Here is a 27318-nt window from a genome sequence, read left to right on the forward strand (position 1 = left end):
ACCCGGTCACCCCAACCCTCCACCCACCTCCCTTTCCACTACCCCTTGTTCGTTTCCTAGAGTTAGGTGTCTCTCATGTTTTGTCACCCTCACTGATATTTTCACTCATTTTCTCTCCTTTTCCTTTATTCTAAGGAGACATCTTGAACAACTTCTTTAGAGTAGTAAAGTCAACCATCACTATTAACTTTCTTGTATTTCACTGAGAGAATTTCTTTTATTTGTCTTAGATTCTTTTGATTATATGGAAAGATGGCAGAAATATCCCGTGGAAATAGGTTCTTTTTTTTTTTGGAAATAGGTTCTGTCCTCCTCTACAATCATTATGTTCCCCCAAACGAAGCATTTATGCTATCTTAAACTGTAAAAAAAATCAGGATCTAGGTATAGTGATCATGGTCTGTGGCCTTGGATAAGTGAGAATTTGTACTGTAAACTCAACTCAGACTTTAAAGCCTATTTTGTGTAAAGTTTAAATAGTACATAAAAAGAATAATTCTTTTATGGCATAGACTGTTTTGAGAATTTCCTCCTTGTGATGAACAGATGACTGGTGACATGGCATTTGCATGCAGATGGTCCTAGTTTGGTTGCTAAAATAACACTTTTCTTTTCTTTTTTGGCTAGAATGCCAAAACTGGACCAATGGGGCCAGGCTGAAGTATTGAACTTTCTGCTACGCTATCAACCCCGCAGTGAGGAGGAGCTGTTTGACATTCTCAATCTGTTAGATAGCTTTCTCAAGAGTAGTAGCCCTGGTGTGGTGATGGGGGCCACAAAACTCTTCCTAATCTTGGCAAAAAAATTCCCCCATGTACAAACCGATGTGCTTGTGCAAGTCAAGGGACCTTTGCTGGCTGCCTGTTCTTCAGAGAGCCGTGAGCTCTGTTTTGCTGCTCTATGTCATGTGCGTCAGATCTTGCATAGTTTGCCCGGTCACTTTAGCAGCCACTACAAAAAATTTTTTTGCTCCTACTCGGAGCCCCACTACATCAAGTTGCAGAAGGTGGAGGTGCTGTGTGAGCTGGTGAACGACGAAAATGTACAGCAGGTGCTAGAGGAGCTCCGAGGGTACTGTACGGATGTGTCAGCCGATTTTGCTCAGGCCGCCATCTTTGCCATAGGTAGGTATCTGCTGCCTTTTTTCCTTTTGGAGAGGTTCGACCAACCGGAAAGCTGTGGAACCATAGAGAAGAAAAGGGAATGAATCTTGCGTCAGAGACAAATTACTATGCACCAAAGAATAGAGTCAGTGACCGCAGACAGGAGTGGGGGGGAGGTGTTTTTCTTTGTCAACACTGGTGTTGCCATATCTTCTAAGAGAGAGAACACAGGTAACTCAAACTAGAGTACTTAAAATTTATATTGCCTTTTGTTGGCTGCTACCCAGAATGTTTTCCTGTATATCATCTTAGCACCATCTTGAGAGGCAGTCAGGAAAAGTGGACAAGTATTATCACTTCGTTTTAGAGATGAAGAGACCCAGAAACAAAAAGGTTATTAAATTGACCGAAAGGTCATGTAGTTCCTGACCTGGGGTTGGAAGTCGACTTTCCAGACTCAAAGTCCTATGTCAGAGATGTCTGGGCGGCTTAGCGGTTGAGCGTTTGCCTTTGGCTCAGAACATGATCCTGGGATTGAGTCCTGCATCGGGCTCCCTGCATGGAGCCTACTTCTCCCTCTGCCTGTGTCTGCTTCTCTCTCTGTGTATCTCATGAATAAATAAATAAAATCTTAAAAAAAAAAAAGTCCTATGTGAGTTGGCCAGTTGTTTATTGAGTTTCTACTACGAGCTATGTATTGTGCTAAGTACATACCAACACAGAGTAAATCCGAAACCTTACAGGCTTTTTCATACTACTCTGGAATTCAAAAGGCCACAGTGACTCACAAAAGGAAAGCAGCCGGGGAGTTATGTTTTGTTGGAGGGCTTCAAGTGGCAGAGGAGAAGGAACCCTTATATTAGAATAAAGAATGATTATTTTCAGGAGCAGGAAGAGAGAACAAAGAGGAGAGCAGGGTCTCCTGCAGTCAGGTGACTGCTGTCAAGTGTTCCTGGCAGGACATTGCTGTGTAGGTGATCTGCAGCCCGCGATGCCTCGTATCTAGCTGCCACATAAATACCTTTGTTGCTGAAAGTTTTCAACCTTGTTCAATGGAAAATTCACTTTTACCAAACTTAGGAAACAGATTGTTATTTAATCAAGCAAGAGGTAATTATTTTTTAAGGGTATCTTTGGTTCTCTTTGTCTTTGTCTGATGGGAAGTTTTTTAAAAATGAGGTGCTAGGATTTGACTTACCACTTTGCTCTCTGTTCCTCCGTAGGTGGTATTGCCAGGACCTACACAGATCAGTGTGTGCAGATTCTAACAGAGTTGCTGGGGCTTCGACAAGAGCACATTACCACAGGTAATGGCTGGCTACCCTTTGAGCACTTTTTTTTTTTTTTTTTTTGGTCAATTGCTTGCCCCGTAGCAGTTGCTTATAAAATATTTGTTGTTGAATAAGAGCTTTAAACTTTTCTTTGCATCATCATCTGTTGCTATCAGAAATAGCATAAGGTCTTAGATCCAATAGGTAGAGGATCTTCAGGTTGCCATAACTCTACAAGGCTGTTCTGTAGATAATGAAGGGTACCAGAATGCTCATGCTTGTTAACTCCCCACTTTTACTTCTCTTTTTGCTTTATGTCAGCAGTGGCTTCTAGGGCTGGGACTAGGGTGAGGCAAGCAGGGTCCCCAGGATGTAAAAATTTAAAGAGGCACTCACTCTCAGGTTCGTGCAAGTGCTAACCCTATGTGTCTTCTTAAATTTTACACCCCCAGTGCCTTGTTTGCCTTACCCTAGTCCCAGCCATGGTAGCTCCATTTATACTGTCTTCAGAATAGCTTTCAACAATAATATGACCTCACATTTGCTTTACATTCTATAATGTGCTTTTGCACATATTAGCACATTTTGTACATTTTGCATATATTAGCTCCTTTATCCTCATAGCCAATCCAATAACGGCAACATTCATTTAAGAAATTATTGCCCATGTCCAACATTTCTCAGGTAATCATTGACCACCCCTCCAACACCCATTTTACAGAAATTCAGTAGCAATTACAGTAGCAATCTAGTCTGAATATGTGACTTCTTTTAAGATTCCTTCCTGCGTGGAGCCTCTAATCGTGTGCTCTTGTATCCTGAGCTGTGTTTTAGTGGTGGTGCAAACTTTCCGAGACCTGGTTTGGTTGTGTCCTCAGTGTACGGAAGCTGTGTGTCAGGCTCTGCCCGGCTGTGAGGAGAACATTCAGGATAGCGAGGTAGGTGGTAATTCTCCTTTACTTCAGGCAGAGGAGAAATGCTTGGGACCCTGCTCTGTAAAATGGAATCTAATTCTTCTCTCACAAATGCTTTGATAGTATTGTTTTCTTGAACTGTTTTGAGTCCAAGATTTAGACCATGGTGTTTTCAGCTGGAATGAGAATCAGAGTCATATGTGGTATTTGGGCCTCACCGCAGGCCTACAAACTTTCAGGAGTGGTAGACCTGGATGGTAGGTTTTGTTTTTTTTTTTTTTAAGTTTAAAAGTTTTTTTTTTCATTTATTTATGATAGTCACACAGAGAGACAGAGAAAGAGAGGCAGAGACACAGGCAGAGGGAGAAGCAGGCTCCATGCACCGGTAGCCCAATGTGGGATTCGATCCCGGGTCTTCAGAATCAGACCCTGGGCCAAAGGCAGGCGCTAAACCGCTGTGCCACCCAGGGATCCCAAGGTTTTTAAGAAGCTTCACATATGACCTCGATTTGCACTCTAGGTTAATTACTACTTTCATGAAGTGGTTTAGAGGAATCTTTCAGTAGCTTCCATTGGCACATTAATAAAGCCCAGATTGGGGCAAAGGTCCCCAAACTGAGGAAGCCTTAATATATAACCCACACAGGCTCTGGGAGTTTGGAGTCTCCTTTTGTGTAGTAACATTTTATTCCTATTTGTTGTAGAGAGCGGAGTCAGGGTGCAGGGGATCGATACAATGCAAATTGAAGTAAATAAAAGATTATACCTTTGCTGCCGATGTTGCAGGGGAAGCACAACCTGCCATTGTGTTTGGGACAGCCAAATGTTGAGCTCTTACTCCTTTATTCCCCAGGGGAAACAGGCACTTATTTGGCTCCTTGGTGTCCATGGGGAAAGAATTCCCAATGCTCCCTACGTGTTAGAAGACTTTGTGGAGAATGTGAAGTCAGAGACATTTCCAGCGGTGAAGATGGAGCTACTGACTGCACTGCTGCGCCTTTTCCTCTGCCGACCTGCTGAGTGCCAGGACATGCTGGGGCGTCTGTTACATTACTGCATAGGTAGGCTCTTCAGAAGGAAACTGTTCTTGTCAGATAGTAAACATTCTGACAGCTGACCCTGTTTGGTAAGTCATGTCTGGGACCCAAGAAGACAATGTTAATGATGCTAATGTTCTCTAGGAGTGTCGTTCCCCCCCTCCCCCCGCCATGTGGTTGGCACAGGGTAGAAAGAGTGTTTTTGTTTTTGCTTGTAATTAACTCAGTCTTTGTCTTAACCTCAGAGGAAGAAAAGGATATGGCAGTACGGGACCGGGGTCTCTTCTATTATCGCCTTCTCTTAGCTGGCATTGATGAAGTGAAGCGGATCCTGTGTAGCCCTAAATCTGACCCTTCTCTTGGACTTTTGGAGGATCAGGCAGAAAGACCTGTGAATAGCTGGGCCTCAGACTTCAACACACTAGTGCCGGTCTATGGCAAAGCCCGTTGGGCAGCCATCTCTAAATACCAGGGGGCAGAGCATCGGGGCCCAGAGCTTCCTAACACTGCATCCTTTGCCTCCTCAGGTAAAAATAGTTCTTACTTTATATCTTGTCGTGAAAATTCTTTACTTTTTGCAATGACTGGTAGAAAGTAGAGTACCCTAGCTACATCTTAGGCTGTTGCCTGAATTTGAAGTCTTGATGGGCAACAAAGAAGTTCTTCATTGGTTATTTCAACCATTTATCCGAAGATAAAAGTCACATTGTGTACTTTTGGAAATCTAGATAAAAACCATAGTTCATATAGATTAAGAAGATCTCTTATACAAGCTTTCTGCCTCTTTTAGGTCCCCTGATTCCTGAAGAGCACAAGGAGACAGTACAAGAACCAGATTCTGGAGCCCTCATGCTCGTCCCCAATTGCCAGCTTACTGCTGAGTATTTTGAGAAAACTTGGTTTAGCCTGAAAGTTGCTCATCAGCAAGTATTCCCTTGGAAGGGAGCAGTCCATCCTGACACCCTCCAGATGGCCCTGCAAGTAGTGAATATCCAGACCATCGCAATGAGCAGGGCTGGGGCTCACCCGTGGAAAGCCTACCTCAGTGCTCAGGATGACACTGGCTGCCTGTTTCTAACAGAACTGCTGTTGGAGCCCGAGAACTCAGAAATGCAGATCTCTGTGAAACAGAATGAGCCGAGGACTGAGACACTGAACGGTTTTATTTCTGTATTAGAAACTGTGCTTGGAACCATTGGAGACATAAAATCCTAACAGGTTCTTGCTGCCTGTCCTGAGAGGAGTAGCTATCAGAGTTCTAGTTTTTCTGATTAGAATTGCTTGAAGTCCAGATATTATCAAATGCAAAAGAGAATGGACAATCTCAGAATCAGGATTCTTATGTTTTTGTCCGAAGACAATTGACTTCTTCCTCTCATACCTCTAGGTGAATGACCCCATTTTTCCAGGTGTTGTTGAAAAGGTTAATGTTGGTAAGGGGATGGGATGGGGTGAGGATAGGATTTGGATTCTTTTCTAATCCATTTTAGGGATTGTTTTACTAATTAAAGATGCTCAATGTTTATGGAAACTGATGAAGTCATCATTTGTGTGTGTTGGGGGGGTCATCTTTTCTTCCCTGTGTTACTGCAATAAATTCCTCACTGGCGTCATATTTCTAATCACACTTTTCAAGGCCAGAGTTCAAAGTAGCATCCAAAGTGACTCTTTGGTGTCCTGTCTCACTGCTCGTCCAAACACTGTTCTTGAAAAAGCAAACCACTAGCATTCCTTGAATGCACAAGGCTCTCTCACCTCTGTGCTTTGATACCTTTTACTTATTGGCTAGAACATTTCCTCACCCTCCTATCTTCTTTCTTTAATACCATCTAGTCCTTGTCTTACAGTGTTCTGCTAAGTCATGCACACTGGAAGTCATGAGCTCTTGCAGGAAGTTTTCTGTGACCCTTGCTCCTCTCATTATCGGTCCTGTTCGGGCTGTCATGGCATCCAGGGCATGTGTCTAGCAGTACTGGTGTAATGGTTTCCTGTCACTCTTCTCTGCTTTCAGTTGCATTCAGACCTGCCCACATTTCATACATTAACTGATGCAACTTAAGAGCAGATGTAATAAAATGATTTAAAGTATAGATAGTGAAATGTAGATAACCAGAGGATCTACAACAGGGAAAAATGGAAATAACTACTTAAGACCAACGTGGTTGGTGATAAGGAAGTACGCACATGTTCAGGTCTAAGGGCCTACATAATTGATGCAGTAGAGCCTCAAATTTAGCTCCGTAAGTGATTTGACAGTCAAGGTGAAGAGAAATAGGTATGTAACTGTCATCAGAGGGAAGAAACTTTCCAATATTAATTTTTAAGATTTTATTTATTTATTCATGAGAGACAGAGGCAGAGACATAGGCAGAAGGAGAAGCAGCTTCCTGGCAGGGAGCCTGATGTGGGAGTCAATCCCAGGACCCTAGGATCAGGACCTGGGCCAAAGGCAGATGCTCAACCACTGAGCCACCCATGTGCCCCATCAATATTCATTTTTAAAAGGAATCTACATGTAGTTTCACATAGGTGGCACTGAATGATAAGTACAGGATTCTTACAGAAAGTTAGTAATGGGTTTCTCATGACTTACAGGGTTCTTTAATGAAAATGAAGAGCATAACTTTAACATGGAGCTTAGTGAGGGCATTTCTTCAAGAACTTAACGATAACATGGTCCAAATGTCATCTAGCTTAATTCAAAGACTTTTACTATATAGGTACATAAATGGACTTGCATACCTTTAAAAGATTTTTTCATTCATTACTTCTCTCAACTAGGCTCTTAAGAGGAGTAGATAACAGACAGCATTGAATTTTCTGGCAAGGGCCTGGATTTTTTTTTTCTTTTTTTTTTTAAAGATTTTATTTATTCATGAGAGACACAGAGAGAGAGGCAGAGACACAGCAGGAGGGAGAAGCAGGTTCCCTCTGGGGAGCCCGATGTGGGACTCAATCTCAGGACCCCAGGATCACCACCTGAGCCAAAGGCAGATGCTCAACTGCTGAGCCACAGGCGTCCCAAGGGCCTGGATTCTGTGAGTTGTTTTACCCCCTGGATAATTTCTTTTCTTTTTTTTTTTTTTTATGATAGAGAGAGAGAGGGGCAGAGACACAGGCAGAGGGAGAAGCAGGCTCCATGCACCGGGAGCCCGACGTGGGATTCGATCCCGGGTCTCCAGGATCAGACCCTGGGCCAAAGGCAGACGCCAAACCGCTGCGCCACCCAGGGATCCCCCCACCTGGATAATTACTAAGGACTGTGATACTCTCTTCTTCCATCTCCACAGTCTGCCACATAGTGATAACTCAATAAATATTTATCAAATGAATGTAAGTAATTAGATTCTGATGGTGTTTTTGGATTGGTGTTCGAAGTAAGTTTTGTTATATTGTATCAACCGAACAAAATGATAATGGGAGTCCATCTAGGTTAGGGTTTTTCAAAAGTGGTATTAATGGGGCAGCGCAGGTGGCTCAGCGGTTTAGCGCCGCCTTCAGCCCAGGGCCTGATCCTGAAGACCCAGGATCGAATCCCATGTTGGGCTCCCTGCATGGAGTCTGCTTCTCCCTCTACCTGTGTCTTTGCCTCTCTCTCTGTGTGTGCCTCTCATGAATAAATAAATAAAATCTTTATAAAAAAAAAGTGGTATTAATGACTTTCGGGGCCAGATAATTCTTTGTCGTGGAGGATTTTCCTGTGCACTGTAGGATGATTATTAGCGTCTTTGGCCTATACCCACCAGAAGCCAATAGAACCCCCAGTTATAACAAAAATGTCTCCAGACAATGCCAAAGGTGCCCTGGTGGGACAAAATCACTCCCTATTGAGAATGATCTCAATCCTGGGTCCTTAGGGATTACATTAGAGAGATTAGAACGGCTTTAGAATTGCTTTTTTCCATAGTTTGACTTGTTTGGTTAAACCATAAATGTCAATTAGGTACTCAAAGAAATAAAATGGAAGTGTTAAGTGCTGCCAATTTAGAGTTATAAGGCATCAGGATATAAATGGTGGAGATTAAGTAAATTAACTTTTTTAAAAATTAAAGACTACAATAAAAATGTTGACCTAAAGAAAATTAGGTATGGCTCAGTAATTGAATAAATGTTACTAAAATGATCCCAGTTATTGGAGCTTTTAAAAGATTAAGTCCTACTTGGTTGTTTTTCTGTAATGTATGGGGGCATAACAGAATATGAAACTGTTGCTTTTGAAAAGTGTACTTTTAAAATGATCTCAGTAAAGCAACAATTCCTCTTAACTGTAGCCTAGTTTTGCTAATTTAGAAATTAGCTCTCTAGCCTTGGCAGACATATGCTTTGATGATGTGACATAAGTAGATGCATATTTTTTAAAAATCCTTGAGGGTAGTTGATATTGTGCTTTTAGAAAAATGGCCTTCTAATGTCTATCCTGGTTGGGAAATAGTATGTAACACATGTAATGGGTGCCTACTGATGACTGTGGTGCTTCAGAACATTGCAGAAGCAATCATTTATGTAGTTCCTGACCATAATCTTATTGCTATGGACTATTACATGCCTCCATTTCTTCCACCCCCCTTCTTGAATGGGAGTTCGTTACAATTATTCTATCTCTTTCTCATATATTGGGTATATGAGAAAATATACCCATTATAAAATAATTTATATTTTAGTTAGAGATTTATACATTGAGAGGAGTTGTAGCCAAGGATCCTCATTCACAGGCAAACATGGTGCAGATGACAAGGCTTTGAGCCAATGATAAAAGGTGATGAGGTTTTTGAGAGCAGGATGTAAATTGTTATGGCCACAGCAGCAAAAGAAGCAAATGATGGTGAAAACATTCTGGCCTCATTTTTCAGTACTAACTGGACTGGGAGATAGTACTTGACATGCAAGAGTGAAGGATATGTGGGCCGTGGGAGAAGGGATGGGACAGTTCTCAAAGATGCTATAATGAAGGCTCACATTGTCCAAGAGAAAGTAGACTTTCATTTCCTTAGCCTTACAACATTGATTCTATAAGGTAATGCTAAGAATAGATAAGATAATGTGGAGATCAGATTCCAAAGCTGGCATTTGTCTATAAGCACATCAGTTGTGAAATCAATTACTGTGGGAAAAGGTTTATTATTTGAGGTAAGATGGGCTTGATTTTAAATTTCTATTCTGCCACTTAAGGATGCCACTTACCTTGGGTAAGCTCTTTAACACCAGTTGGATAGTATCTTAAAAACCTTTTGTTTCTTTTCATATGCTAATTGGGGAGTATGTCATAAATTAATTTGTTGGAATCCTTAAATTTTTAGTAACTGACTGTAGTGTGAAAGGAGGGTGGCCCAGAATTATCTCCAAAGGACCTACTTACATTGGAGATCTGAAGCTTACCTAGTAGAAACTGAAATTTCAACCCTAGTGACAGATGAGAAGTGAAAATGGCCCTTTACATAATTTGTTCCTTGTCCCAAAGCAATTTATGATCATTTGTTTCTAGAATAGAAAATAGAAGGTTGGCTCTTTTTATTTCGCAAGTAGAACTTTTATTCTGAACAACTGCCTTACAGTGCTTATGGTTGAATCTCTTATCAGCTCACCAGTTCAGAATACTCTGGAAGAGCTGATAGGTTTGAGAACTGACTCTCAAATCCAAAATCTGGGTATAGCTACATTAAGAAGACAGCTACTATAGGTAAGTGTCTAATCATGAGAGCTCATAAAAACTGGTGGAGTCTAACCCTGTTAGGAGAATCCTACTTACTCCTGTTAGAGAGTAAATCCCAGATCCCCTTCATCCTGGTCCTCAGGGTTTAGGCTAACTGGAAGACATTTAACATTTACTACCTGTGAGAAACTGCTGGATCATTCCACACAACATTATCTTATTTAATCCTCATAACTTCCCTGTGAAATACTTTGTATGTTCCCCATTCCCAATTCCTCACTCAAGTTTTTTCCCCTACCTTGTCAGCTTATATATATCCTATTCCCTCCTGGAATGGTCTTATTTCTCCTTTTTTGCCTCATAATCCTTACTTGTCCTTAAGAGCTCATCTCAGATGTTACAACTTCCAGAAGCCTTCCTAACCCTCTAGGTCTGATTCCCCATTGCACACTGTAATCACACACTGAATCTCAATAAGCACAAGAAATTATTCTTAGTCATGTAATATCTGTCGCTCACACTGAAGCGTAAGCTCCAGGAAGACAGGAATGTATCTGTTCCATTTTCCTGTGTTATTTGTAGTTCCAGGCATATTTCCTTATCCATAGACACTCAGTAAATAAAATGTCTAATTATGGTAAACAAATGCCATCTATCGGGAGTTGTATGTTTGTCTACTATCATTTCAAAACCTTCTTTAAGTTACGCCATACACAAAACCTAACAGGAAGTATTTCTAAAGGAAATTGCCCAAGAAATTCTTCCTCAGCTCTCTTTCAGTTCTAAATTGGTTAACAATAAAAGTTATTCATTAATCTTAGGTGCTGGCTAGGGTGTGGTACTAAAAAAAGGAACTGAAAGTCTCCATAAAGTCGCCCCAATTTGTGTAAGTGAGCTCTTCAGAGAAGTCCCATGTTTCTGAGTAGCAAGTTTTGAAAAAATTGGTAGGACAGGCTCTGGAGCTATAAGTCCCATTAGGAAACCTTACAAAGCACAGAGACAGACGCATGTGGTTTACCAATATTTCTGACTTTCTGCTGGGCTGAAAATTGCTTGTTTTGTGGAAAAGCAAAACTCCACAGCAAGCATCTAAAATGAAGAAACCCCGAACTTTTGAGGAGCAAACGGAATGCATCGTGGACACTTTACTCAAAGACTTCTTAGGCACCACGCTGCTGGTTGCTGACCGGAACCTACGTTGTGTAGATGAAACAGATTCAGGTAAGGCTCCTGGCCCGAGGTCGTGATGGCAGGTCAATAAGAGAAGCTGAGTATGCTTTCTTATTTTGTCTTCACTTTCAAAATGAGAACTAAGCTTTCAGCAATACCTGAACATCAGTAGCCTCCATGAAGGGAAAGATGTTCTCAGGGAAGGGAGATCTTCTGACTATGGGGTTGACAGAATATTGAAGCTGTTCTTGGAAGAGAATGATGCCAAGATTGTTTAAAAGTCTAGAGAACGTTCTCTAACACCCAGATTCCTGGGACTTGCCATCCCCTCAAACTCTGTAACAAATGTAAATGTATTCTCCCCCTCTTAGGAGAGGCTTGCTCTTTTGATGTGGCCATCATTGCTGGTCGCCTTCGGATGTTGGGGGACCAGTTCAATGGAGAATTGGAAGCTTCTGCCAAAAATGTCATTGCAGAAACCATTCGGGGACAGGTAAAGTTGCTGCAGTTTTTCTATTCCAAACACTCTTTTCTTACTATTCTTATACAACTGTAACTAGAAATGTCCTTCGAAAGATTTGGGGGCTTATGTTCATCCAAGGAGACACAGCAGGAGCTCTCCAGTTGCTAGTTCTTCAGGAGCTAATCACAGGTCCAAATGGTATTGAGAAGAAAATCTTCTGGGTGGTCAGCCTTCAGACTGTTCCCATTCGTTTTCCAGCAGAGCGGAGCATACATGGCATAGAGCACATCTGTAGCACTTTGTTCTAGGTAAAGCACTTTATTCTTTTATGTACCTGTTGTAATATTTATTTGGCTGGGAGTAGGCATCTCCCTCTCCCCCCTACAAGGTCCAGCAATGAAATTATCTACATAATTTCAGAACGACAGGCAGACAAGACAGTCGACAAGTCTGCTGGGGTGAGGGGTAAGTACCTACAGCAACCATCTAGGACATATCTGGATTTTCATCAGAATGCTGATTACTGGCAGAAGCACTTGGATTCTGTATTGCTTGTAAAGACCATAGACGATGTCGTGTTCTAGAAGATATTTCTGACTAATGTCAACAATGGCGAGTAATATGAACTTATCACTTAATACGTGCCAGGCAGTATTCCAAACACTTTGCACTTATTATCTCATTTAGACCTTCCACCCCTCCCTGGGGTGTTATAGAAACTGTTATTCATCTGTGCATGTAGTGCTATGAGAGCAAACATCTAACCCTTTTGTTCACTGCAATATCCACACAATTCAGAGTAGTACCTCCTATACGAGAGACCCTCCACAAATACTTTTTGACTGGATATCCATGTAAACAGATAAGGAAACTGAGGAAGAGGGAAACAAGAAATTAGGTTACTCAGTGGGTATTGAAGTTAGGATTTGAACCCAGACTGATTCCAGAATCCTACTCTTCACCATTATGCTTTATTCTGGATAATACACCTATTTAGGCAGAACTGTATTATCACTCTTCATTGCTTGCACTAAAGTTTTCCTAGGTAGCAGAAAGCTGAATTTACTTTTATTTTTTAATTAAAAAAAAGTTTTTTGAAACAGTTCTAAATTTATAGGAAAGTTGTATATATTGTACAAAGAATTTCCCTCTTGAATCATCTGAGAGTGGGTAGCTGATAGGATGTTCCATCATCTCCTAATACTTGGCACATTTCCTTTCAAACAAGGCCATTCTTTTATATAACCACAGTCTAAGCATCGAAACCAGGAAATCAGCACTGACACATTATCATCTTGTCCTCAGATCCCATTCAAGATTTGCCAATTGTCCCAGTGATGTCACTTAACAACAAAAAGATCTAAGCCAGGGTGCCTCGGTGGCTCAGCTGGCTAAGCATCTGCCTTTGGGTCCCCTGCTCAACAGGGAGCCTGGTTCTCCTGCTTCCTCTGCCTGCCTCTCCCCCTGCTTGTGCTCGTCCGTTCTCTCTCTCTGTCAAATAAATAAATGAAATTTTTAAAAAATCTAGGCCAGAATCATATCCTGCATTTAGTTGTCATGTCTCTTTAGTCTCCTTCAATCTGGAACTGTTTCTCAGTCTTGCCTTGATTTTTCATGACCTTAACACTTGAAGATTATGGGTCAGTTATTTTGTAACCTTGGATTTGTTCCATGTTTCCTCCTGATTGGATTCAGGGTATGTACTTTTGGTAGGAAGATCACAGAAGGGTTGCTGTGTTCTTCTCATTGCACCTATTAAGTGGCACAAATTTCAATCTGTCCCATTACTGATGTTAACTTCAATCACTTAAGGATAGGGTCTGCAAGACTTCTCCACTGTAGTTAATATCCTTGGTTAATATAGTCAAGTGTTGTGGAGGGAGGTACGTTGAAACCATGTAAATATCCTATATCTCATCAACATTTCAATCTATTCATTTATTTTTTACATCAACATGGACTCATGAATTCCTCCTTTATTCAAAGGTTAAAATCTGTTACTATCACTATTTATTTGGATGCTCAAATTGTCCCAGTTTTGACCAGTGGGAATCCTCTCCATCTGGGCTGTGTCTTTTTGGCATGCCCCTGTCATTCTGTGGGTACTTCCTTAATTTCTGACAGATCTCTTTGTATTTTCTAAGCCCCACCCTGAAATCAGCCACTCTCCAGGGACCTTTGGTTTCTTTTAATGGAGAATGATATTAGGAAACCAACATCTGGGTACTCATGTAAATGTCTTTCTCAGTGTGTTTGGCTCTGACAGCCCACTCTGACTAACATGGGTCCCCCTACAACACTACGCTAGATCTTGCTTGGCCCCACCTAATGACTTTTGGATCAGTTTTTGGGGAGAGGACAGAGGAAGAGGAAAAACAAGTCTTTTTTTTTTTTTTAACTTTAGAATTTCCCAGATGTCAGTCATTCAAATAATACGGTCACCACTCAACCAGCTATGCTATCACATACTTAATATTTTTCTTTCAAATCATTTTGTTTTTCTTTCAACCATTTTGCTCATCCTCAGTAATAATGTCTAAAATCATGGGATGTGATGGGTTACTTATGTTTTCTCTATACATGTTACAATAAATAACAAAATAATAAAATAATAGACATTTGTCCATCTACTCCTTAAGATTACCCCAGATACAACCAGTTGTGCATCTGCCATTCTCTAGGAAACTCTTGCTTTACTGGACTCCTGCCCCTGCAGCCTCTTCTGCTTATTTATCGATACTTCACTGATAAACTATGTCTCTCCCCAGGCAGGAGCTGTACTTCGGGACACAGTAAAATCTCTCAGCCAGGCCTGGTGTGCTCAGGATTCCAGCTTAGCTTATGAGAGAGCCTTTCTGGCAGTGTCAGTGAAGCTTCTTGAATATGTGGCCCGCATGGCTCCTGAAATGGCAAGACAGATGGCTGCCCCCATGACAAACATGATCAATGGGAACAATGCCATCCGGGAGTTTGTCCAGGGACAGGGAGGTTGGGTAAGTATGTCGGAGCCCCTGGCTTTAATAGGCATTTGCATTGTTTTTGTACTAATACCTGGGACTCCCAATTCCAGATTCTTTCTGTAAGTTGGAAACCAAGTAGAAAAACAGACCTCCTTATTTTGCTGCAAATGGCAGGTTTTTGTTTTTGTTTTTGTGTGTGTGCCATGGAAATGGCAGCAGTCAGAAGCTCAAGATTATAGATGTTGGACTCCAGAAACATTTGCCTAAAGTTTTAGTTGACTACTAACAGTGTAGAGCTAAATTCCGCTTCCCAGATATAACAGCCTAGGAAGCATACTAGTGATAGTGTACTGGGCTCAGCCTGGCTTCAGAAATTCAGAATCATCCCCTGTTGTCTAACCAAAAACAATGTCATTTGCTGCAGTAATAACTATAGGAGAATAACTAAGCCCATGTCTTACTAATCATTAGAATATCTGCTCTCATAGAGCATTCCTCTTCATGTCCAGCATCAGCAGAAGCCTTAGTAAGAGCTGCATTCCTGGGAGGTACCTGTAAGTAATTTGTGGTTTCTTGAGGAAGCTCCCTGTAGGAAGATGATCCCTTTGACCGAAAGATATTCATTGTCCTTCCTAGGAAAATCTGGAGAGCTGAAGAAGAGGTGGCACTGTTTACCAGCTTGAACATCACTGCTACTTTGATCGGGCGATTGATTTCTGGCAGTTAAAACAGATGACCAAATGCAAAGCTACCTTCTTTTGGACTTAGCTGAATAATTTCTTCTCTACTGATGATGCTAAAGTTAGGAGCAGCCCTCGGAGGTCTACAGAGATTTTGTACTTTCTGCCTTTATGTGAGTTTTAATGAGGTTCCATTTAAGCAAATACCTCCAGATACAAAGTAATGGCTTGTTAGGAGTGGAATTCCAGGTGACAGAGCAGGACTTCGCTGGAGATAGTTTGGAAAAGGGAGCACGTGGTAAACTATTCATTCAGATTTGGCCCTGTCTTTTGGTAAGGATCTTGTCTACTCATTTTGCAGTTTAAAGATCTTCTGGGAGATTTTGGTTGGAACCATGTTATTTTAAGTTGAGAATTTTCTTTTAAATCCCTAGCCTAAGTTTTGTGTTAATTTCACCAAAGCAGAATTATTTTATGAATTTTTAGGTTGAAAGCAAAAAATGGCAGTTTCCTCATCTGCCTTTCTACTAAAAAGGCCGACAAAAGATGAAACGTCATATTTTTACTGCCACAGGATGCAGGAAGTGCTGGCCCACATCTAGGACAGTGGGGCCATCCCAGCTTAGATGAAACTAGCTGTATACCACAGTATTTTTCAAACCGAAAACTGGTTTACATACCCCTGGTGGACCTTATAAATTGCTGATTTCCAGGCCCCGTTCCTAGAGATTCTGATTCTGTAGGGGTGGGCGGAGGCCTAGGATCCTACCTTTTTGAAAACCAGTTCCACAGGGGATTCTTTTGTACATATAGAATTTGAGAGCCATTACTTTAGAGCAGGGCTTGGCCAAATACTGCCCACTACTTTTTTTGCAGATAGGTTTATTGGCATGCAACTACACTCGCTTGTTTCTAGATTGTCTATGGCTGTTTTAGCATTGCAATGGCAGAGTCGAGGAGTCACAGCAGATACCTTATGGCTTGTAAAATATATTTAATATCTGGCCCTTATGGGAACATGTGTAGCTTTAAAGCTAGGTGAACATTTCTCCTTGAATTATTTAAGTTCTGTTGCAATCCTGATCACTCATGCCAAACACAACTGTATGTAGGATAACTCATTTTTATTTATTTATTTTTTTTTAGAATTTAGTCTGAGAGTGTTTGTTAGTTCCTGCATAGTAAACACTTTCTCTAGGACTCTGAATCAGAGAGCTCCGAGACTCCTAGGTAGTCAGTCATTAGAGGGTATACATTTTCCTGGCCCTACCATAGGTGACTGGTAGTGACTGGAAGCATATGATATCTACGGTATGTGTGTCTTGTAATAGTCCTTAATCATCTTATAGTTGAGTAGGCAATCCTCAAGTAGAGACTCTTATATTCATAAGCCCCAAGCCTAGACTACCTAACTGATTGTCAAGAAAAAAAGCATTGCTATATCTATTTTTGAAGAGCAGCATTAATGGCTTGGTTACAGTTTGGCTCAAGTGTAACCACATCCCCTCCCTTCAGACAGCCAGCTATCTGCTTCCCCAAATGCATAGAAACAAGGATGTAGGTAGCATTGCTACTATATTTTGACTTTTTCAAGTTATGCTCTTTCCTCTATTCATAGATAAATCACAACAGGTTAGTAATCCCAAATGAGATTCCATGTCTCTATTAATAGAAATTAGCTTTTTTGCTACCAAGTTAAGACACTCAATATATTCCTTTTTCCTTTGCATTACTATAAATTCAACATGGTGGGTTTTGTGGTATTTGACTTCTTCGGCGAAATCACTATTTTCACTTTGACCAATGCTGTTTTGTTCATGAAATAAAATTGTGTCTACATATTTGAACTAATTCTCAGCAAGTGCAGTCTCAATTGAATGACAGAGAAACAGAACAGATTGGTAGTTGCCAGGGCAGGGCGTGTGAGGTGGGGGGAGAAGATGAAAGTGGGCAAAGGGTATAAACTTCGAGTTATAAGATGAGAAAGGTCTAGGGATGTAATATACAGCATGGTGACTATAATTAATAATACTGTATCATATATTGAAAAGTTGTTAAAAGAGTAGATTTTTAAGGAACTCGCCACACACACACACTCTTTCTTCCTTCCTTCCTTCCTTTCTTTCTTTCTTTCTTTCTTTCTTTCTTTCTTTCTTTTAAATTTTTTTATTGGAGTTCAATTTTTTTTTATTGGAGTTCAATTTGCCAACATATAGCATAACACCCAGTGCTCATCCCGTCAAGTGAGATTTTATTTTTTCTAAGTAATCTCTACACCCAACATGGGGCTCGAACTCACTGAGTTCAAGAGTCGCATGTTCCACTGCCTGAGCAAGCTGGGTACCCCAAAACACATCTATTCAGCTAGGTAAGGTGATAGACATGTTAACTAACCTTATTGTGGTAAGCATTTTGAAATATGCATATATAGCAAATTATTACACTGCACGCCTTAAACTTATACAAAGCTACATGTCATAACATCTCAATCAGCTGAAAGATAAAGTAAATGATAAATGTCAGAGGCCAGCAGCCTCCTCTTTGTCTTTTTTTCTCCCACTTAGCTAGACCAGCTCCCTGTTTCATCCTATACTGCCAATAAAACATTAGAATATGAATCTGGCTCCGAGTGTACAGCATTATTTTGAGATTGCGGATATGGTGCCTCTGGGGATTATACCAAATAAATGGGTAATGCAGCTCTGATTTGGATGTTGTGTTTGTTACTAGGCCATCCGCTTCTAGGCGAGCTGAAGTGGTGGAGTTGCAGCAAGAAGACACTGTAGCCCAGAGATTAAAAATACCTTCAGATTGTCTGATTTTAACAATTTAGTTTTACCAGAGACTAATCATGTGAATTGGGCCAGTAATCCAATTCCTTTGTGTCTTAGTTTCCACATCTTAAAATAGAGATGTTTTGGTCACTAATTCATAGGATTGAGGTGAGGGGTAAATGAAGCAATACATTGTGTTAAGGGCTTAGCCCAGTTTCTGGAATATTTTAAGCACTGCACCATTAGCAATTTGAGGCTGCAGTGATTTGGGGTTCGTAAAGTTCTAGCTTGACTTTTTTCTCTCCACTGACACTGTCTTTTACAAAGATAAGCCAACCTTCTGGCTTTACCTCTCACCTCAATGTGAGTGATTTCTAAGTCTGACTAATTTTCCTTCTTCCTAAATCCACATCTACAAGCTCTGATTCTTCATTTCTGTATACCTTTTTTTTTTTATATCTATGCTTTCCCAAACTGCCATCCAGCTAGCTCATAACCTTAGTCATTTTCCCCTGTTCGCTCTTTCCAGTCTTACACACAAAATTAGTCTTTCTCACTTATTCCTTATTTTTTGACCTAATTCTCTCACAAGAGTTTATTACCACTTACCTGGACTTTTGGTAAAACCTCTTAGTTAGGCTGTTAATTGATTGTCCTGTTCCAGGCTTGCCCCATTCCAGTCTGTTCTGTATACTGCCACCAGGTTAACCAAAGCCATGGTTTCCTTGTCTATTCTTTTGATTAGTTTTTAGATATGGTATAGTTCATTTTGAAATTTTACATACTACTGAAGGAGATGATGAGACTTTCAAAATATTAAGTACAAGGGGCCATTTCTTAAAAAAAAAAAAATATCAAGGACCATTGCTCTAACTGCCATTTTCTTAAGATTTTCCAGTGCAACTTTTGAAGGTGATTGGATACGTTCATTATCTTGATTGTGGTGATGGTTTTGTGGGGTGTACACATTTCAAACTTATCCAACCACACACTTTGAAATGTGTAGTTTACTGTATTTCAATAGTACCTAAATAAAGTTGTTATTTATTTATTTTTAAAACAAAACCTTCGCTGGTTTTTCACTGCCCGTCAAATAAAGCCCAACTTTTCAGCCTGGTATTCAAATTCCCTCAGGGTCTGTCTCCAACTGCCATTTCTAGCCTTTTCAATCAGGACTCTACATAACCAAGGCTTGGTCAGATTGAGCCACTCACTAAGCTACCCTCTTCCTATTGTTCTTTCTCTCTCTCTTTTTTTTTCCTAAAGATTTTATTCATTTATTTTTGAAGACACAGAGAGAGAGGCAGAGACATAGGCAGAGGGAGAAGCAGGCTCCATGCAGGAAGCCCGATGTGGGACTTGATCCTGGGACTCCAGGATGACACCCTCAGCTAAACTCGCCCCCCCCCCCCTTTCATATTGCCTCTCCTCAGGCTCTTTGACAAATCCAGGGCCTAACTCAAATGCTGCTTCCTCCATGAAGGCTATCCAGGTAACCCAAGTCAATGTGATCTTTGCCTTCTCAAAATTTTGTTTGCATAACATTTATAGCTGTACCACAAGTGGCCTTAAATTATAGCTATTTGTATACTTAACCTTCCTCACAAGTATAAGAGGTCCTTGAAAGAAGATAATTTGTTGTATTCACCTGTAGTGCACCTCTTCCTGTTCTCTAGCATATATCTGGATCTCTTAAATATTCATTAAATAAATAGATGAATAGACTGAATAAACAATCAAAAGGAAGATAAGACTTCTAGTTAATTTTCTTTAAGATTTTATTTATTTATTCATGAGAGACACACAGAGAGAGGCAGAGACATAGGCAGAGGGAGAAGCAGGCTCCCTGCAGGGAGCCCAATATGGAACTCGATCCTAGGACCCCGGGATCATGCCCTGAGCTGAAGGCGAGCGCTCAACCACTGAGCCACCCAGGCACCCCAAGACTTCAAGTTTGATTATATTTTGAACAAGATGCCAAAACCCCACCAAGAGTCCCAATTCTGTTTTAAGAAAAGGTACATTGTGTCGATTGCAAACTATCAGTTGACTTTTGCCTTCTGAGGGTTGTTTCTGAAACCAAAGGCAGAACATGATTCCCTGTGGAATGTAGGAAGCTAACTAAGAGGTTCATAGCCGATGACCTGAGATTGATGAGGGCTCAGAATGCTGTAGTGACAAGAAACAACTGTGACCAGAAGCAATCGTGACAAGAACATGGGTAGGGGACTTTCCTGGTGCTGGTGATGTAGAAAGATGAGCAAAGCAACAAGCTTCATCAGAGGTGTTTTAGAAGACTCTTCTGTGTCCATTTATAGAAGGGAGAATGGATGTATTCTGGAGAGGAAGGAGATCATTTCTTCCCCCAGCCATCACAGCCCTGCAGGATTGGACTCTGCCTCAGTGGTGGTGGCCCCATTCCTTCCTCAACAATGGCCCTGCTGCTTGGGCAGTAGCACTCAGGCAAGTGCTCTTTGCCAGGTTCTCGGGGCCTCCCTGCAGGGAAGGCCCATCTGCTCCTGGCATAGTGAGAGTGCCCAGCCAGAGACTGGTGTAGACTGTGCCAGGCAGGAGACCTGGAGTCACTGATGTAGTGAGTAAGCAAGTCAGTGTGCATCTCTCGCCAATACCTAACCGTGTTATATAGCACATGCTTTCATAACAGAAACAGGTTTATTTTAAGTGTGCTTAAGACCACGTGAAGTGTTGTGGCTTACACAGATACATACAGAAGACACTAGCACTGCCTTTGATAAACTTAACCCTCTAGGGGGAGGGTTATGTTTTTTCTTTTGAATAAACTCTTTTAAATAATCTTACGGGAGACTAGGAACATGTGAAAAAATGAAGAAAACTTCTATAGCTGAATATATAGACTTGATCCTGAGAGAAGGCCAACTAAGTAAGAGAAATGTGTGGTGAGATGGCATTAGGAGCAGGGTTTTTGAAGAAAAGAGTAACCAGGCTTTACAGCTTTATTTTCGTCTTGACAAAAAGTAGGGGAAAGGTGAGAAGTAGCAAAAGAGGTGGTGATAGAATGAGCAAGGTCTGTGGATAATGTGGCTAGGTAGTTTGGATAGGGACACATGGGGAGGGGCGTGGTGGCAAGTGGAAGAATCAGGACAGACGTGTTCCCATAGACCATCAGCGATTACTTTGGGTCTTTAGCATGACAGTAGAATTTTAAGAACTTTCGTGGTTTCTAGAAGCCTTGGTTCCTAGGAGATGGTAGCATCGGGTATAACTGAGAGCCTGTTGCTACAGGAACCCACATGTGCAAAAGTACAAAAGGGGATAGTGGTCAGCAGGGGAATGGACAAGACTGCTTGAGTCTATCAGATATTGAGGAGAGAGGACAAGTTGGCCCTGGTGACCAAGGGGATGCTCACAGAGAATGGAGTATCCCACAGATAACACACGGAGCCCATATCAAATCAATGGCCCTGCAATGTAGAGAAAGGCAGGCATAGTGCCACTACAGCAAAAATTGGTGAGTGGCTTCCCCAGGGTGAAATATGCCTTCTTATATAGAGAGAAGGATGTTCTGAGAAACCTGAGAGTATTTCCTATTAACCAAATAATAACTGTCCTAATACTTTCCCCTGATATTGTCTTTGGTTGAAAGATTTTTTTTTTCTTTCGGTCATTGAATTCCAACCACGGTGACACTCATGTTTCCCCTTACACTGGCGTACTTCCCTCTTCACGATGTGGGCGACAGTGTGATGGTCACTTCTCTCCACTGCCGTCTTCCTTCTGATCACACAGCAGAGCCACAGGAGGCAGCAGTGAGGTCCTCCTTCCTCTCTCTTCTTCAGGCGCTCGTTCACTTTTACTTTCCACTAGAACTCACCTTTGAGGGTTCTGACAAACTGCTCATGGGTTTTTCACTGCATGGAACTGTCGTGTTCACTCAGGGTTTATGCCAGCCCGGTTTAAATGTTTCATCACAAGTTCATAAATCCTTTTAGGTGCTTACCAGTCTTTGCTGTATAACATGCTCCCCCTTTGCCAGCTCTTGATCTTCCCACAGGAGATAAATGAGTCATCAGAATCTCTATCAAAAAGCATGATGCTCCTGTTGTCCTCTGGTACCTGTAGAAGGAAGTACAAAAAATTAAGTATAGCAGCTTAGATTTGTTCAAAATAAAACTGAAAAAAAAAAAATAAAACTGAAGGGTTTTTTTGTTTTGTTTTGTTTTCTCCTTCACTCTTGTTTTTTGCTTACTTGAGTGGTCTACTCAGGAAATGGTCTTTCAGCTAAGTGGGTTTTTGAGGTTGGGTTATTTCACGATGTTTCTGTATCTTTTGGTTTTAGAGTGGAACAGACTCCTAAGAATTGCTGTTTGCTTTTTAAAAACTCTACAGTTATGTGAAGATAATATTTTTAGATTCTTATATTTGGGGTAAAAGTGCTATGGAGGGTATCTCAGCGAATTTCTGTCTGTCTCATATCTATCTCTATGTCAGCTCTCCCTAAGATGAGACTAAAGTTAAAGATTGTTCTGAAATATGAACTTGAGACAAAGAGCTTTAAATCTCATTTTATTAGGTCTCTTTTGTTTATTAATTAGTAAAGATCTGGTTTGGTTGGAAGTAATTATATTCTAAGGGGACCGAAACTCTCTCATTAAAATATAGAACATCATTTTCCTTTTAGGGGTATGCTTTGCTACTCTGCAAATGAGCAAGTTAGTTTGGAATGTTTTTTATTTTAATTAGTAATTACATCTTTGTCTTAGTCTTGAGATGCTTTATTATTGGCTAACAGTGCTTTTTACTGTGGCTTGTTCACTACTATATCCGCAGCCCTGACATAGTGCTTTATATTTAGTGGATAGTCAATAAATTTGTGAACAAATTGATGGATTTTTATGTCTTTTATTCTAATTTAAAGATAGCATAATAATTTTAAAAGACTTTTTAAAAAGCACCCTTGATCCCAGCACTTACACAATTGATTCTTTTCTGCATCACTTACTTAGTCTTCACCTAACCTTATACATACTTTTATAGAGTTTTAGTTATTGTGAACTTTAGCCTTTGTGCTTTTAAAGTTTTCCTTATATTTTATATGTCTTAAAATAGCCAAATTAAACATCACATTAGTTAGTGCTACAAAAAGTTCCCCTTTAATGCCAGATGGGGCTAACTGGGGAAATACTATCCTATTCTCAACAAATATTATTGAAGAATTATGCTTAATTTTAATTTATTATGTGGCTCTGGATTGAAATTCTTTATTGGCCTCACCTGCCTATAGCAGGATCCCTCAAAGACTGTTCCTTTCCTGTTGTGAGGAAAATAAAGTGGATGCAGCTTCATAGTGTTTGGAATCATAATTTCCTAAAGGAAGTTTGAATAATGCAAAACAGAAAGGATTGCTAATATCTTAAATAGAGGAAGCTCTAATGGCACATTTCCCGGTTTCCTTTGGTATTATTTCAGGCTAATTTTGCTAACATTTATGGAACTCCTGTCCTCAAGCAGAGATGATATGCTGATTTTGGCTTGCACTTACTCTGTATGAGACAGTCTTAGGTAGGTTTGTACTCGCTGAGGAGAGGATTTATTCAAGCTGAGATATGGAAGCTTTTTTCTAGAACAGCCTGCCTGTCAAACAAGCCAAAATGCCATGTGTACAGTGTGGCCTCCTGAAGCAATGGCCTTTTCCAAAGCACTCTTTGGGAAAGTAGAAATGTCTTCTCTAGACCTGGAAAGCTACTGTTGCCAGCAAGGTAGTCGATTTTACTCTTTCTTCTGTTCCTTATAGTTAACTAGTATTGGATACAGAGGATATTGGGCCAACTTCCTCATCAGGTGCTCTTCGTGGGGCGGGGGCACACTATTCTCCTGGCTCCTGTACAGTCCTGAGATCAACAACACTTCCCTTAAGCAGGTCGGCACTTCCTCAGCCCTGGGGAGAGATACAGACTGTCAGAAGCAGCTGACTTTGCTTCATCCAAAAGAGAATTTGAGGTCTGTCTGGCAGGCTTAAAACTTCTGAATAAAAATGCCTTGTCTGATGAACAGAAATTTGCCACTGATCACGTGGACAAAGAACTTTGGGGAGAACGGTACAGGTGGAAGATGTCTTAACTCCATACAGTGCCTATCTCCCTTTCTGACACTAATTTTTCTGAGTTCATCTGGGACCTGAAGAAACAGAAAGTATTAGCAGGACCTCTGTGTTCGTGGAGGAACTGGGGAGAAGCAGACCCCAGCCATGAGAACTGGCCTTCTGTCTTTTCTCTAGGAAACAAGAAAAAAAAAGGTGAATCTTGCTTAAAGATGATGAAGTGGAAGAGTCTCAGAGCTAAGCAGACCATGTGTTATGTTCTGGTTAGCCTCTTGTTTGTTAAAACTTGAACTGTAAACCAGGTTCCTTCCTTGAGAAGGGAGGCACTAGGGCCCTGGAGTGATGGTGGCTTTGTTGTGTGACCACAGAGGCTGGTTGCGTACTAATTTCCTCTAGGGCTTGTGACGAAGTCAGTTAACCACAGCCTTCAACATGCTCTGCTCTGGCAGCAGCAGTGGCTTCTTGGTGGTATCTCGGCCATGACATACATTTGACATGCCCTCCCTCAACCCGCTGGTAGACAGCTTCTCTTGGCCTGCAGCATGGACCAAAGGGAAATTCTGCACAAGTTCCTGGATGAGGCCCAAAACAAGAAATCTAGCAAAGAGGAGTTTGCTGATGAATTTCTGGTGAGTCCTATGTGTGACACTCTCAAGGTAGTTACACAGACTGCTTAATTGATGAGGATGGTCCAACTGTCCTAGACCAAATTGCTCTTGGGATAAAAAGTGAATGTCAGACCTTGCAGGGGAAGAAGGGAGAGAGGCAAAACCAGAAGCTCGACTTTTCTCAGTGGCTTGTGTGTTTTTCTCTTGAAAAAACTATTTCAAATGTTGGTTGCTAGTTCTCAGGAGTTTGGCCAGGATTCCTATGGAAGGCTTACACAATTCCAGGTGTATAAGTACTCATATTAATTGACCATCTGGAGTTCCTAGGTACCTGAATTGAGTTGTGGTTGATGCTTCAAATGACTACTTTTATTTTATTTTATTTTTAAAGATTTTATTTATTTATTCATGAGAGACAGAGAGAGAGAGGCAGAGACAGAGGCAGAGGGAGAAGCAGGCTCCATGCAGGGAGCCTAATGCGGGACTCAGTCCCAGGTCTCCAGGATCACACCCTGGCCTGAAGGCAGGCACTAAACTGCTAAACCACCCAGGCTGCTCTCAAATGACTACTTTTAATTAATATTAAGAGGAAAGAAACCAAGATTAACTTTTCATGGAACATGATGTTTTAGCCTCCCCATGGAATCCCATTTGGATGACAAAGGTTCTTGAGGAGCACTGAAACTACCTCCTGTCATATTTCTTTATTTCTTCTTTTATTTTTCTTCTGAGAAGAAAAATGAGCACATGTGTTTTTGTACTAACAGGGTTTCCTTAAGCTTCTTTTGTTTGGAGGGGTGGAATAACAGGGATGGGGGAGAAGACACAAGTGAGGGGTATGGAGACAAATATAAGTGCCAGGTAGCCTAGGGCCAACTAGATCTGACCATCCAGGAAAACAGTGCTTCTCTTCTGAGGAGACTGTGGTGACTGATGTGTCAGCAGCTGGGTAGGCCTCATTTGTCCTATAACCTAGCATATCAGAGGACATAGGCTATCTGATAGTGCCTACTATGTATTTTGGAATACCTCCAGCTGGTGTTTCAGGGCTATAAGAACTCGAAGCCTTCGGTCTTCAGCTGTGAAGAAGTAGGAAAAACAAGAGAGTTGAAGCAGAAAATCTGAAATCAAATCATGATTCTCTTTCTTTGACATGTTCCTTAATTTCCCCATGTCTTTGTTTTCTAACTTCCAAAATGAGGATGATAATCCATGTCCTACCTGTCTTCACAGGTTGTTGTGATGATTAAATATCAATAATAATTAAGTGTTCATTCATTCAGTAATATTTATTGAGCATCTACTGTATACCAAGTTTGGTTCTAGGCACTGAAGATACAGCCATGAACAAGACCAAACTTCTGTGCTCATGGACCTAATATTCTGGCACCCGATAGTAGATATGAAAGCACTCAGTAAAGTCTTGAGTGATTAGATATTATGACTGAGTGATTATATGTTGTGAGAGAAGCCCCTATGTCAACTCAACTTGGGTAATATTGGGGCATCGTGAAAAATGTACTCTCATCGCCACTGGCCAGGCAGTGAGTCCCTCTGAGTAGACCTACCAGGGAGGGAAGCAAGGAGAAGTCCTGACCTACGTGTCTGTTTAGATATGTGCCTCCCCCTGGGCTATACTCCAGAGCCAAATTCACCCAACACATAGAGGTAAAAAGTGACCTGAGGAGGTAGGGCCAGCCTCTGTCTTATTCCAGTTGTGTTTTTAAAAATAATATAGACTACATCCCCAATATTGTACTTTTCTTACCTCAGTCATTATAAACTCCCACCAAATTATGGAAGTCACCTAACCTCCTGTTTTCTCTGCCTCTAGACTTGTCCCACCTTCAATCAATTTCCCATTCAGTACCCAACTGATCTAATAACCACAGACTGGCCATTTCCCCCTGCTTAAAAACATTGTATAGTTATTTTTTTCAGCTGTTTAAAACTGTGAAATATAATACATAGTTATAAAGCTACATACAACATGTGTAAGTATAATTATAAAGCCACCACCATCAAGGTCACGGACCAGAACATTCTTGGACTTAGGAAGACCTCTGTATATCACTTCTCTGGCCGACCTTGCACCCCACTCCCATTCCCCACCCCCACCATGTCCTGATCTGCTCTGCCCAAGGAATAATCACTATCCTGACTTTTGTATTAATCACTTCCTTGCTTTCCTAGCTCTTGGTTTCAAGGACCTTGTTTTTGGATGGTGATTAAGTGGAACCTCACTGTTCATTGACTCACGTCCTCCAGTGGAAAAACAGAGTCTTGCCCTCAGTCCCACCTAACGGTTCAGCTGAGATATCGGAGACATTCATTTTGGGGGAGTTGTGTAGTGGTGAACAGGGCTAGACTGCTTGCTGGGACAAGATCAATACTGCTGTTAACTTGAAGGGCTTTCCATCTGGTCCTGTTCCCTACCCCTCCTTAAGCCCTTTCATCTATTCTCCCAAGATTTGATGTTTTTGAGGTTGGAGGACTGATTCTGTGACACAAGGCCAATGTTAGCCTAAATGGTAGAGACTTTGTGGGAATTCTAGAAAATCACCTCTGGTTCCAGGTAGACCATCTGTGTACCCTGCCCCTACCAGGTC

At 41.1% G+C, this 27318-nt stretch overlaps 3 protein-coding genes and 1 long non-coding RNA gene across 10 annotated transcripts in view; 3 read left to right on the forward strand and 1 right to left on the reverse strand.

Annotated features, from left to right (window-relative positions):
• The window catches only part of AP4B1 (adaptor related protein complex 4 subunit beta 1), a 30624-nt gene extending 24768 nt beyond the window's left edge, over positions 1–5856 (forward strand). For all 3 annotated transcript variants that reach the window (XM_077842820.1, XM_077842822.1, XM_077842821.1), the window contains 6 exons: positions 628–1124; positions 2327–2410; positions 3209–3312; positions 4142–4349; positions 4571–4852; positions 5116–5856. In XM_077842820.1, the coding sequence (XP_077698946.1) occupies positions 628–1124; positions 2327–2410; positions 3209–3312; positions 4142–4349; positions 4571–4852; positions 5116–5540 (1600 nt within the window). In that variant the 3' untranslated portion in view covers positions 5541–5856. The remainder of the gene's footprint in view (positions 1–627; positions 1125–2326; positions 2411–3208; positions 3313–4141; positions 4350–4570; positions 4853–5115) is intronic.
• The window catches only part of LOC144280612 (uncharacterized), an 86272-nt gene continuing 59142 nt past the window's right edge, over positions 189–27318 (reverse strand). Inside the window, exons 2-4 of one of the 2 annotated variants that reach the window (XR_013349042.1) lie at positions 25739–25788; positions 22002–22117; positions 189–1176 (exon numbers count right to left, since the gene is read on the reverse strand). This is a non-coding gene — a long non-coding RNA (uncharacterized LOC144280612). Of the gene's footprint in view, positions 1177–19782; positions 22118–25738; positions 25789–27318 lie in introns of those variants that run through there. The other variant, XR_013349041.1, reaches the window with a different exon arrangement.
• BCL2L15 (BCL2 like 15) lies at positions 10706–17099 on the forward strand. Its single transcript, XM_077842793.1, has 4 exons — positions 10706–11196; positions 11517–11638; positions 14377–14601; positions 15205–17099. The coding sequence occupies exons 1-4, from the start codon at positions 11070–11072 to the stop codon at positions 15220–15222; spliced, it is 492 nt and encodes a 163-aa protein (XP_077698919.1). The 5' UTR covers positions 10706–11069; the 3' UTR covers positions 15223–17099.
• The window catches only part of PTPN22 (protein tyrosine phosphatase non-receptor type 22), a 60014-nt gene continuing 57198 nt past the window's right edge, over positions 24503–27318 (forward strand). For all 4 annotated transcript variants that reach the window (XM_077842809.1, XM_077842811.1, XM_077842810.1 and 1 more), the window contains exon 1: positions 24503–24730. In XM_077842809.1, the coding sequence (XP_077698935.1) occupies positions 24644–24730 (87 nt within the window). In that variant the 5' untranslated portion in view covers positions 24503–24643. The remainder of the gene's footprint in view (positions 24731–27318) is intronic.

The sequence above is a fragment of the Canis aureus genome, chromosome 12 (assembly GCF_053574225.1).
Source record: "Canis aureus isolate CA01 chromosome 12, VMU_Caureus_v.1.0, whole genome shotgun sequence".
NCBI lineage: Eukaryota > Metazoa > Chordata > Mammalia > Carnivora > Canidae > Canis > Canis aureus.

What these genes read in the sequence shown, in the direction of transcription:
- BCL2L15 (XM_077842793.1), top strand. Translation starts at nt 11,070, where the DNA reads ATGAAGAAACCCCGAACTTTTGAGGAGCAAACGGAATGCATCGTGGAC. An exon ending in TGTAGATGAAACAGATTCAG is followed by an intron (nt 11,197 to 11,516) that starts GTAAGGCTCCTG and finishes TCCCCCTCTTAG; the next exon opens with GAGAGGCTTGCTCTTTTGAT. An exon ending in CAGAAACCATTCGGGGACAG is followed by an intron (nt 11,639 to 14,376) that starts GTAAAGTTGCTG and finishes GTCTCTCCCCAG; the next exon opens with GCAGGAGCTGTACTTCGGGA.